The sequence below is a fragment of the Botryllus schlosseri genome, chromosome 14 (genome assembly GCF_051294905.1).
Source record: "Botryllus schlosseri isolate E-star chromosome 14, Bs_hap1, whole genome shotgun sequence".
NCBI lineage: Eukaryota > Metazoa > Chordata > Ascidiacea > Stolidobranchia > Styelidae > Botryllus > Botryllus schlosseri.
The window spans coordinates 17,402,585-17,416,562 of NC_137249.1; the positions used below are offsets into that span (position 1 = coordinate 17,402,585).

Genomic DNA, 13,978 nt, shown 5'->3' on the forward strand with positions numbered 1-13,978 from the left:
TTTTTGGATCATTTTCCGAAAAAATCTGAGCTCATTGCGCACTTTTCTTAGTTTTGGGAATTGGATGTCAGTGTGACCAACGTATTCCTGATGGTGACTAGAGTGAAACCATATCACCGTTGTCTGATGATTATAATGTATGGCCTGTGATCTTGACATTTGTTGACTTCTGGGAAGTATTTCTAACAATAATATCTGAAAATTTGTTAGAAAATGTGCTGAATAATACAAGAGAATTTTCAATCTACTCAGAATTGCTTCGAGGGCCAGATGAAATCGTCTGGCGGGCCGGATGTTTGACACCCCTGGTATAGAGTCTTCCACGAAAACCCAGGACGACAGTGGCCGTCTATAAATTGTCAAATAAGGAATCGCGATAAAAAAAATATCAGCCTAGTGTAAAGCGACCACATGAACACCACAAATATTAACAGCAACGACAACAACAAGCAATTATATCCGAATCGCATAGGCATGGGATCAAAGTATTTTGACCGGTTGTCACTTAATGAAGATATGATGTCTCGATATCCAATTCCACGGTAAGAGTCAAAGAGTATGCATCATATGTGGAAAATACAGTATCTCTATAATCGACGCTTGCAACTTCAACATAATCAAAACGACCTATGGAGGGAGTTTGTAATCATGGAACGTGCAGACGAACGCATGTGTTCGGAGGCTAACGCATGAATAACATCTTGCCAATAAAATAAACATTCCGAAACAAACCTTCTAACAGCTGCATCTCTCATTCCAACTTGAGCGAGAGTTCCTCCAAGATTTTCGCACGCTGTCTGTGCTTCCGCATATACCACTTCTTCTCGACTGAGCAGATAATCGTAGCAGTTAGATGCACGGTACCATCCACCGGAAAGGGCTCCAACTGAATTGGAAATCATCTATGCCGGTTGCTGTTTCTTCAGACAATAAAGCTACGTCTATATATAGCAGTGGTTTTCAAGCAGGGGTCCACGAGACAACTGTTTAGGACCGCAAAGAGCCTTCCAAAAAAATTCACACGATGTAACAAATTTTGGAATTTTGGGTTTCTGCTATATAAAAGTTTTTTCAGGCAACTTATTGTCCGAACGAAACGTATTCCTTAATCAACAGATAGTAGAGTTATTCAAATTGAAATTCTAATCACGCTTAGAGAATTAAGTGTCACTACATTTATTGATTTTTTTGTGCGCGTACGCACTGGAACGAAGTACGAATCATCTTACCAGAGGTGGTCAAAGTAGTCAAGAAAGCTACTCAAGTAGAAGAAGAAGTAGCGACGAAAAATTCTACTCAAGTACGAGTAGTAGAAGTACTTATTCCGTAAGCAACATAAAACTACTTGAAGTAGAAGTAGTATTGACTGACTTTAAAAGTACTCACGTAAGTAAGTAGTTGTGAAAACGGTCCTAATTTGTTCACATGGATTGTAAAAAGGTGCAAATTGAGCTATGCGAAAGGTGACGAACTTGATTCATATTGATGCATACCAACAGGTATCCAATTTTCGATAGCATAATCGTTCATCCACATCATGATAGCATTGATATGGAAATGCGATACTAATCCTCTGTTTTCTCGAACAACACGTTTTAGAAAATAGCATGGTACGGCGCCATCCCCCATATTGTATGGCCCATAGTTTAGTCGAAGTGCAATATGGAGAAGTTGTATAGGATACGGTGTAAACACTTTGCGCGATTAGTAAACGTTAATAAAAATATGGTAGACCATAAAAATGCCATATTGTGTAGCTTTATTTCCGGAAATTAAAGGCATTACTACACTTGCTTTTATACTTCAACATGCATGTTATCCAGACAAAATAACTGATATTAATTATAACTGAAAATGTATGATACTGGGAATTACAAGTGAAATATAAATACTAGTTCTAAAAGTGGAACATGTATTTCATGCCTTTAGTCCAGAAAGTTTCAAAGGTGGTATGCAAAAACAGCTCTAAAACTTAAAAAAAAGTCAGAGTCCACTTTTCCAGATTAGGACACGCCATGGACAATTGGACATGCTAGATTACGATATCACAACTAAATGGTAGATTGCGAAACATCAGTTTCAAACGTTATGATGAGCCATGTATACTATGATGAATTATTTCATATGGGCGAAGGGCGACAATGTGGTGTAAACGGAACCACGCCAACCCGCGACCTAAATTATATTCACCGATACTTTCATGAAATCATACTGGTCACTCCGTATCCACTGCGCGTGAAGCACGACGAAAATTCTTGGCTTTACTCAACTTTTATCAAAATTAAATGTTGATACTCCATGAAAACAGCCCCGAAATTTCTCAGGCTATCTTCCTGATTGGAATATTGAACTACTTCTACTTGACAAACTGAAAATAGCGAAAAGTAAGTAAGTAGATCAAAAAATATTATGAAGTAGGAGTAGAAGTAGCAAAAATCCGATCTACTTGAGTAAGTACCGGAAGTAGAGGAAAACTACTTGAGTACTTCGAAAAGTAGAAGTACTTCGTTACTGACCACCTCTGCATCTTACAGAAATAAGTCTAACTCTCTTCGCAATTAAGGGAGTGTTGCTTGGAACGTGTGAGCAATTCCAATAATTTTCGAGTAATGACAGCCATTATCTTCACGAAATAACAACCTGCTTCGGCAAAGTAATTATAAAAATGAACCATACGTGAATTTGACAAGCGTGACACTTATGACGTCTTAACTGCGAGGCATGGACATGGCTTAATATGTATTTAAGATGCAATTGCCGATAATTCGGAGGAAATTAGTTCTGATGGGGAGCTGCTGGTGTTAGCGCAATCAAACCACTGTAAAAACTTCAACATCAGGACCCTTTATGGGGCCAGGTTGTACGTCCAACAAATCACGGCTCATAAGATTCGGTGTCTTTCACATAAATGATATGCGGAAACTAGAAATAGCCAAGTTTATGTATCAGTTCTATTCTGTTCACTGTCCCGAAAATTCCAATGAATTCTTCACCTCTATATCAAAAGTACATTAGTCGTCCAAGTATCATATGGTCGACGCGAAAGATCATCGTTCTATTAAGTATGCCTGAGCTGAAGTGTGGAATAGTATCTCGGCGGCTATCCGACAGTCGTCGAGCATGTCCACATTCAAGTCGAAATGCAAGCAATTTCTACTGAATGAATACTAGTCAGCCCTCACCGTTTACCGGACCACGACCCGACAGTATCGACAAAATAGCGTTATGGTAAAGCGTCCGGCTTATTGATCGGTAGGTCCTGGGTTCGATCCCCGGCCGGGTCAGACTAAAGACCTGATTAACTAAACTGGCCATGGCAAGACTTAGAAAGCCGATAAAAAGTCTATATCTGTACCTTCCTTGTCCAGCGGCATATCCACATCATGCACTCATGGTATGCATATGCACAGATCGTGTGTATGTATATCATGAGTCGGTGTATATGCCGCAAACAACATCAAGGACAAAAAGAAACTACGTCCTTTCCATATCGATCTCGCCTTCCGTCACTTGCCACCTCCTTTTGTCGCTTCTCATTTTGTATTATCTTCTTTCACTTTCATTCAGAGTGCATGCCTCCTATCTACATCACCTAGGCCCCGGTGGGTGTCTGATCTCAGAGACTACCGCAAGTCGTTTCAGCATCTTCCTATATCTTACATTGTATCGCATTCTTGTGATGTTTCGAAATTACGATATTTTATGAAGAAACTTCAACTTGAACTTGAACCGGTAAATCTGATCAAGTGTGCCGAGAGTGGATCAAAAATTCGCACAACACCGATAATATTGACAAAATTGAATGCTTAACCCTAAAAAATAGCGATTTGAGCGACTAGAGAGTACAGAATAGCTGCACACTGATTTTTCAACACACTGCTTGGTAGGTGGCTCGTTGCTGAATCGAATGTATGAAGGGTAGAGATGAAATTACCCGCACCATCTCAGCAAATAGTGTGTATCAGAGTTGGATCAATTGTAATTTGTAAATGAGCTGAATGTGATTAATTACATTTTTTCATGTAATTGTAATTGTAATTGGAGCATTTCTATTTTGTGTAATTGTAATTGTAATTTGATCACAATTTTGCTCAATTACAATCTCAATTACATTTTCATGGAAACCTGACAATCACAACATAACATAATCAATTAATCTATCATTTATTCGTCGCATCAGTGAAAATCCGGTACGAACCAGGAGGACGACGAGGGGCCTTAAGGCCTTAGTAAATCAGTGTTGGGATCAAGTCACTACCTTCGAGTCAATTCGAGTCATTGCAAATTTTGACTCGAGTCAAGTCAAGTCAACCGATTTTCGAAGGTGACTCGAGTCAAGTCAAGTCAGTCAACTTTCGAGGGTGACTCGAGTCAAGTCACAATTCAAGTCAAATCGCCTTTTCGAGGTATGAGGCATGATTACGTCATTGTATTTTGCTAGCTGTCTAAAATACAGATTGACTGGTCATTGATTTTGAACCGATGAACGAATATAGAGTTAAATATACACGCAAGTAAGGCGCTGTATCGCTCACGCATGAGTAGAACTAATAAACTACGTAAGTAATTGCACAGCCTCAGTTTATAGTTACCAGCCAAAATAGAGAATAGAGAAACGAATTGATAAGATGCAATACATTACCCTTTTGCAAATTGATATGATACAATTCGAGTCTGCGCCAATGGTTGAGGACTATATTTAAACTATTTGCGAATTCAATTTCAATAAAGCATCATTGAATGATTGGTCGCTCTCACGGGTTATACCAGCGTTGCGCGAAAAATCCGAACATATGTAAGATACAGTGTTTTTATCGACGCCGATTACTTGATGACTTGAAATTGACTCGTGAATTTTGCTCCGAGTCACGAGTCAATTCACATTTCTGATACGCAGAGTCAAGTCAAGTCAAGTCATTTTAGCAAAGTGACTCGAGTCAAGCCAAGTCATACGAAAAAATGACTCTAGTGTGCCTCGAGTGCGACTCGAGTCATCCCAACACTGTAGTAAACAGTCACCCAAAGTAATAATTAGCCTATTTACATCGGTGTTCTATGCATGATGGGTTATAACTAGATAATTCAGTCACGCTAAACTGTTTCCCATGCTTTAGTAGCAACAGAAAAATTTGTGATTTACAATATAGGCTAAACCAGTGATTCTCCGCCCCCTTGGGCGGCGTTAAAGCATCTGAACGGAGCGCGACGCTCCAGTGAACTGAAATATTTTCCGCGCTTGGCCCGATTCACCTCCGTTTTATGGTTATTGCTCGGTATGTATAGTCTGAATTTCGTATATGTAAGGATTGCTAACTTTATGGTTTCATTGTGTGATATGACGATAAGGGGGGCACGAAATATTCACTGTCATAAAGGGGGGCGTGTCTAAAAAAGTTCGCGAACCAGTGGGCTAAACTAAATCTTAATATTTCAAAAATGGTTGAACAGCAAATAAACTCTTCTGAAACCAGTGCTGAACCATTTCCTACACAACGGTCAAAGGCTTGTTGCAACAAAAGCAAAATAAATTCAAGTTTCCAACCAATTAAGGCTTCATCAAACTTGATCACGCATTTGTAGAGATGTTATCCCAATCTTACCTCCAATCTTGGCCAAATTTACTGGGGCCTGAAACTTTTCGCACCCTAATGTTCATCAAATGAAATCCAACAGTTTCCGAGCAGGTGAAAATGTAAATGCGAACCAAAATATTGTAATTCTTAGTTATCAGGTGGTTCTTTCCTTTTGCATTTATTTTAAATTTACGCACTTCATCGGTATCATCCTTATCGCTGACGCCTTACCAATTACATTTTATTATCCTGACTCAGCTCTGGGTAGCCTAACCGTTTGATTACATTTCATTGACTGTCCTGTAGTCTATTCGTTGTTACTCGCTCAAACCTTTGGTTCTTAACAGTCGCTTGAAACATTTTTCTGTGCTTGTAGTTTTCAGCACTCATGATTAGGAATAGTTCGAATACGTTCGAGTTTTTTTTTAATTAAAGGGTATTCTACATATCAGGAATGAAACATGAATAGCTTAAGATTGTTGCTAATTACGACGCTACGGTTGTCAAAGAACACCTCTTTACTGAATCAATCACCTTTTTAAAAGTAATTGTGATTGTAAATCTAATTTTAATTAATTACATGTTTAACAGTAATTTTAATTGTAATTTGATAATTTTAGCATTGAGTAATTGTAATTGTAATGTAATTTAAACATACCAGGAAGTAATTGTAATTGTAATTGTAATTATATTAAAATATTGTAATTGATCCAACTCTGGTGTGTATTCACACCAAAAGGGTGTTTCGGTTTCGTGTACCACGGGAGTATATTCACACTCGTACGTCACGGGTGGAACAGGGGTGTGAATACACACTTCTTTCCGCTAAGAGCGTAGAGCGGTGGTTCCTACCCGTATTCCGTCAAAATAATGCGACCAAACATAGCTACCCTGGTCACAAATAAATTAGCTACACCCGTGACATTGACACCATGGCATACAGCGTGTTGTTTTATGTTGATTAGGTAATAAGGGACTTTATTTCATTTAAAAATTGCCAAGAGATCGTGTCGTGAATTTTCTTGAAAAGATTGGGAGCCACTGATCTATAATATACCGTATAACATATTATAGTGTATTATGCGGTGTATCCATCGGTACTTACTGGGCATATACTGGGTACACTGACGGGATTAGGCCTCGATTGCTATGCCGCCGCCAATGCTAGGCGAGCAGTGGTTTATCAACCGGTGTGTTTTCTTAAATACATCCGGACTATTCGGTGGTAGCAGAACCGGAATGGATTATGTTAAGAAGAAAGGTAGCTTATTTGGACTGACGTTGCGTGTTGCAATCTCGCGACTCGGTTCGAAGTACCCCATTGCAGGTTACATCTCGTGTTTGAGTTCCTTGGCAGACAGCAGAGCAGGTTCCCCAGGATTGATAGGTACATGCTGAAATATTGTAGAATCGATTAAAGCGTACACATACGTTAATTGTCCGAGGTATCCAAATTAGGTTTGCCCACCCGACTATGTGAATGACGGTATAAAATCGGGACTAAATTGCTATCCTATAGTACGGTGGTCGAGAACCTTTTAGGCCGAAGTGCCATATTGACCCAATATTTCCAATTGTAACTCCTAAAGAGCCATACATGTCAATCAACTGTTACGTCACAATTGAAATTTCATGACGTATTGGTAGAAATTGTATATGGGATTCGTAATGTGCACCATATTTTTCTTCCCACACGAGACATGCGTAGGTGGAGCCAAACTACAGCAGTATATATCCACTGCAGGGTGTGATACGTCAGTGACGTGGGGTGAGGGGAGCAAAGTGAGGCAGTGCCTCACGTGTCGTCAGGAATGAGCGAGGGAGAATTGCGGAACCTTCAATGATAATTTATTGGTATTTTTATCGATGTTTATGAATGATTAGAATTTAAACATTTCTATTCCCAAACTCGCCGAATTTTCATATTTATTGTTCGAAAATAAAGCGAGAAAGGAGAGTTAACGCACAAATGAGGCACAGACGGGCCAAGCCGTACCTGTGATAGCGCAGCTCATCGTAAATACCTTCGAATTTATCATCACTGAGATTATTCAAATGAAATGAAATTATCGCGATGATTCCGAAAATATAAATATTGATCCACTTCTAAAGTATTCGGCGTAACATAACGCTAGACACCTACATTTTACGGCGGTCCTAGAAAGCTACTGACGTTACCAATCAAGAACTTGGATAGCTATGGCGTTGTTTTTAATTTGAATTTGTAATTGTTAATGTCACATCCAAGGCAGTTCATTTCTCGGCGTGGAACAGGATGAAAATGTGAATTTGAAAACTGCATCATCATACAAGTTTGCTATTCTCTTTTATCAACCAAGATATCGTGCAATCCAAAATTTAGAGGCGCGCGATATCGGGTATGGATCGAATTTGCGAGTGGTGATAGTCGCCTGCGCGACACCAACTTAAATTTGAGGATTTCACAAACGCAGATACGTGCCCCTAACCCTGGACACCCCACCGCCATGACTTCTTAAAGACATGTTCATGCTACGCGAGAATAATTATTATGGACGTTGTAAAAATTTACCAACAAGTTGCTGCCATATTGATAAATTAAGTACAAAATTACAATTTGTCAAAGAGTCATATCTTAAACTTGAAAGAGCCATATATGGATCGTGAACCATAGGTTCTCGACCCCTGCTTTAATAGGTCGTTACATTACATTACATTGTCATCACTGTTTCCACAGTAGCTATATAACTGGATAGTATACCTAGCGGGAGCTATTTAAAATCCAACCCACAATAACGCATATAGCAATGAATCGATGGTATAAGAACGGATTTAACCATGATTTAGTCATGTAGAAGTAAACAACGTCTTACCGACATTAGCTGTTGTCACCGTGGTTGTAGCTGCTTTCAGGCCGAACGCACCTTTAAAATAATTGTATTCGAAAAATTCGAAAGTATGCAAAAGTTCTCATTCGGAAGTATGGAAAGTTATACTGATAGAACGTTTAATTTTTGGTAGAGAGGAGATGATGACGACACGCTGTCAGCAATATGGGGACAGAGGAGGTTCGTGTTCACGTAAATCAGTTTCGAGTTCGAATTCGATTGCAAAGTTTGAATTCGTGCTATTGGATCGCATGGTAACAATAATTTACTTTCATCCTTCGTCACCTGGTTACGCTTAAAGAATGATACTGCTCTTGGATATTCAATGGTCATTCCATACTGTGATAATTCAGTAATAAAATTTCGAATTGACGTATGCGTGTTCGTTGCACCTTCCTTGAGAAATCAGAACTATAACTGCGCTTGAAAACGAGAACCATCAGTAGACTTGTATCTGCATAGGAAATTTTATCTCACCGCTTAAATACAGAATCGCTAGTAATACTTTCCAATCCGTCCTTGGTTTCCGACGAGGAGCGGGTTGAGGTAGTGGATCAAAATGCGGACTGTGGTAGGTGACGGGACGGGGATTTGGCGCGTAATAGTTCATAGGAATGAGCGATGACTGCTGCACTTGGTTGTTGGGATTGGAATGTACAATTTGCTGAAAAAATGTAAATTAGTATCTGCGCATTGCAACCGAAGCCTAACTGGGATAACACATTACTACTGACTGCCTATTAATACACACAGGGCTGCTGAACAACAATGTAGCCAAGTCATAACGGAAAATTATGTTATTCAAGGAGTCGATCGAAGATACGCTTATATCATTTTTTAGGGGTCTGGAGGAACCGCAGTAAACCTCCCCCCGTGACGCTTGTGACGAGCACTGTGGCATTACACCACAGCACTATGTGCCACAAGCGCCCGTAATAGGGCCCTTTGTGTCATTGGACACAAAACACCCATTGGTTGCTTCCGTTTTCTTCCTGTTTCTCTACTGTTACAGGTTCGAACGGTCGGCACAAGCAGGCTTTAGAGGGGGCGTCTGTGGCCACTGATCCCTCCGCCACCATACTTGTGCCCCGGGATACTGGCCCGTGGATGCGGCCTCAGATCCCGGTCGGACTACGAAGGCCTGGCGGCCATACTCGTCCTGGGTAGTAAGAGTGATTGGACAGTAATGATTGTACCCATAGGCGCCGACTTTTATTTTTGAATGGGGTGGCGGCAGGCGCATAGCCAGGGGGGGTGTCGAAACTCCCTCCTTTTGAAACGCAAAACCTCGTCCTTTTGAAACACAAAACCCCGTCCTTTTGAAATGACTATTCTGATGCTAATATTCAGCTGCAATTCAACCAGTATTATCAGTGTTACGCGCGGCCGCGACCAATTAGCGAGATTCGTCTGTGCAGGAGTGTGCGTGCACGCATAACACCACGCGATCTCCCGCCGAGATGATTGCGTAATTAGGTCATTGATTGCCGAATACTCGGCATTCATCGCTGGACTGAGCAATGACCGCGACAATTCTGGAATACGAATAACAGACAAGAATGACGATTACAATCGCGCGCGGCCAATCAGTAATTAACCCTTACCGCCAGCACAATGTGATTTTACTTAATATTGAGTAGCTCGCATCGCGACAATTGGTTGTTGATTAAAACATCGATTTCGACTGCATTGCTGTATTTCTCGATTTACGTTCGCAAAGTATAATTGGATTAATATTATGGACACTGGAATAAATTCAAACTGGCAGGCACACACAATAATACACTGCTCAACTTTGCGCTCCGAGAATATTAATTACAAAAATGGTTCACAAAATATTTTAAACGCGGCTTGCGGCCCTCATCGATGCAACTAATGCACTTTAATTTTTAGAAGTTGAACGTATATTTGGTCGTCAAATCGCGATAGGAGATAGTGTTTTTCAGAGCGCTGAAATCTACGTTTCTAACGATGAGGTCGAATTTTTACATCTAATAAGGACTGTATACAATCAGCCGGCGCGATAACGAAATTGTAGACATGCCGCAAACCCGCAATAATTACAATTACAGGGTGAGCTAGTCATACCTGAATACCCTGATTCGGCAATGGCAATGAGCACAATTTGTTTAAACGCGGGCATAAGTTTTAATCAAAAAGATACATAAATATAAACAATATTACACTCACTGTTTGGCAAAAGTGTTTCTGCGGACGGTAGCAGGGCCTGCATGCGGACGCGCTAAAACAAACCACCGACGATGGTGCACATGAGATATCGATGACCCATTTCGCATACAAATGATTCTCGCCAATTCGCAGTACGCAGCATCCATAATACGAATTTGTGAATTGGCATTTCAAAAGGACAGGATTTCTAGTTATAATTGAGAAACTCCCTGGCTACGCCCCTATAGGGTTTTCATACCGACAACGCGCTGGTTAATATCAGCCCGGGGCCTACGACCGACGTAGGCCCTGATCAGCCAGTCGAATTCGATCGTAAAATGGTGCGCTTTTAATTATTCACGTGTTATTGCAACAAGAGCAATATGGGCGCATGTCGCGACCTTATCAATAGAAATACACATCCCAAAGGCGATATGATTGCGCTCGATAGAGTCCGTCCAGCAATGAAGTTTATTGGAACATTGAAGGTTCTCGTTCAAACTATTCAAATAAATTCAGAATTTACGCCACCGAGAATCTCGTTTTGCATCAATATATGACAACGTAATTCAACGCCGTGCACTGCACAATGCGCAGTACAATAATAACAAATCAAACATTGACAAGTGACATCGAGGGAATACGAGTGAATAAAGCAGACAAGAATTAGTAGCCTATAGATCAGTGGTCGGGAACCTTCTACGTCCGAAGAGCATGTTGACCGTATATTTTCCATTTTACCTTCGAAAGAGCCATCAACTACTGCGTCACAATTGAAAAATCGTGACGTCATGGTAGCGCAAATTCGACATCACTACATGGAATTCGTCGTTTGCACCGTATTTTCTCAGTAATAACTGGTACTAATCATGCTGGTTGCCTTATTTGAATAATGAGTATGCAAATCTTGAGCTACACAGATTTTTTGCAAGTAATATATTTTTAATTGTATTGCATTGAGAGGCATATGATATTTTTCGAAGCTTAAGACGAATAACATTTAGATTTCCAACAGACGTAGACAACTATAAAAGTATGAATCTACTTATAACACGCCTTCTACAATTAATGCGTCTTTTGGTGTTGCATGTATTCCTGATGGCTTTTTAGTATGGTTGATAATTGTTAAGGTTAAGCCTCATACAAAATTTGAGATTTTCGTCAGTTATACGAGATCGTAAGTTCGTCTTGATGCTATTCTTAAATGCGAGGACGCATGATGGCATACGTAGGTGGAGTCAAACATGGTCACAATACATTAGTGTACATACCCATTTGTGATGCGTCAGTGACGTGGGGTCAGGGGAGGCAAGTGAGGCAGTGCCCCACCTGTCTACTAGATTTTGAGCATTTTTACTACCAAAATCACGCAACTTGCCTATTTATGGTTAGAAAATAAAGTTTGAAACAGAGGCTAAGGCATTGTGATAGCGAAATTCATCGAAAATATCATAGAATGTAAAATAACTGATATTATTCGAATGTAATTGTCGCACTGATTCCGATTCGGCTTCTCAATTCTCAAAGTATTCGGCGGTAGCATTTGCGCAACACGCCTACCGACATTTTAACAGCGACTACAAAGCTACGTTATCAATCAAGAACGTGGGTATAGCTATGGCGTTGTTTGTAATTTGAATTTGTAATTGTGAATGTCACTTCCACGGCAGTTTATTTCTCGCCGGAGATCAGAAGGACAATTTATATTTGAAAACTGCATTGTGATACAGGCGCCGCCATGTTTCCTAGTCTCTTTGATTCATGAATGCATCGTGCAATTCAAGATTTCGTACCGGGTACATCGAATTTGCGAGTGATATTGGTCGCCGGCGCGACAGCAACGTGAATTTGAGGATTTTGAAAAGGGGACATTTTTATACTGCCACAAGAATAATTATATGGCTTGTGCTGAAGATTTAATAACAAGTTGCTGCAATATTGATAAATTAAGCACAAAAATAAAAATTTCGCAAAGAGCCATATCTTAAGCCCAAAAGAGCCATATATGGCTCGCGAGCCATAGGTTCCCGACCACTGCTATAGATAGATGATAGCAAACGAGAAAGCGCGCATCTAATCAGTAATTCCTCAACTTGCGTACAGCACAACGTTGTTCCGAGTCTGACATCGCGACAATTGTTTGCTCATTATAACGTTTGAGCTGCATTGTTGCATTTCCCGATAAAAGTTGGCAAAGCCTTGTTGGAGTAATGAATATGCGCACTTTGCACATGACTTTCAATTCGCAGGCATACACAAACACACTGTCCTATTTCGCGCTCCAAGCCTCAAATTAAAGAGACTATCACGGAACTAACTCAAGAATTATTTTGTAAACGAATATGGGCGCAAATACAATTTAATTAAGAGAAGGAGAGCGTGAATTCGCTCGTCTGGTCGAGAGAGAAGGTGATGTTTCTCGGCGCAAGCGTGTCAAAATTGACGTCGTAAACGAGGTTGCTTCGATTGTCTGATTACTAATCACAGAATACAATTTATTGGGCGATTTGAGCACTAGTTCGTCGTTGCCGACGAAGCTGCGTATTCAATTATTCGCGCGCGTACCCGTTAATGGTAAATAGTTGGCATTTATACGCTATTACGGACTCGCCAATTGACAGCGCTGATGATTTGAAATCGCAGACGGCGGAAGTTTATTCTGATTGTATGGGGTGGTCGCCACCCCATAAATGTGTCATGGGTTGGCTGCGCCACTCCGCCACCCGTAACTCGGCGCCTATGGTTGTACCACTAGGGCTTCGCATCGCCCAGCGTCCAGAGAGGCGATGCTTGCCTTAATACAACCAAGTACGCATATATCGTCGCAGTGGAATCAAAGTATCTTATGTCCAGTTTGCAGATTTTGAAGCTCACTTTTATAAACTTGAAAAAAATCGACTTTTTGAACATTTTTGTACTTCTTTCGGTCATATCTTAGCCATTGTTATTTCTTTGTCAGTGTATCAAAGTTAATCGGGGCAAATATATTGCTGAAATAAGATGAAAACTTCACTCAAAGTTAATATTCCCAAAATGTGTAAAATGGACATAAGATACTTTGATTCCACTGCGACGATATCACCTCATTGCAATAAATGAATACGCGCTATCGGGCATTCAACGACAACTCTATATAAGACAGACGAATTCCAGGGTCGTATATTCCCAGAGAGCTTCGGAATCCATCGACTGTCAGTAAACAATATATTCAACCGATAAATCAATAACGATATCACTGTTGTCGTGAACACGCAGGCATACGCATGTCGACGTGAGAGTATTTCCATTCATGCTACACAATTAGAAGCAATGCAGACGAGTTCGAAAAGTATATAGTATAAACTGCTAGTCGATAAGTTCCCTGTCTGG

At 40.3% G+C, this 13,978-nt stretch overlaps 1 protein-coding gene across 2 annotated transcripts in view; it reads right to left on the reverse strand.

The window, feature by feature from the left end:
- LOC145456434 (uncharacterized) overlaps positions 1 to 13,978 on the reverse strand; it is a 39,397-nt gene that overhangs the window by 23,441 nt on the left and 1,978 nt on the right. For both annotated transcript variants that reach the window (XM_080334556.1, XM_080334557.1), the window contains exons 3-6: positions 8,918 to 9,104; positions 8,426 to 8,476; positions 6,854 to 6,967; positions 733 to 886 (exon numbers count right to left, since the gene is read on the reverse strand). In XM_080334556.1, coding sequence (XP_080190682.1) covers positions 733 to 886; positions 6,854 to 6,967; positions 8,426 to 8,476; positions 8,918 to 9,104 — 506 coding nt within the window. The remainder of the gene's footprint in view (positions 1 to 732; positions 887 to 6,853; positions 6,968 to 8,425; positions 8,477 to 8,917; positions 9,105 to 13,978) is intronic.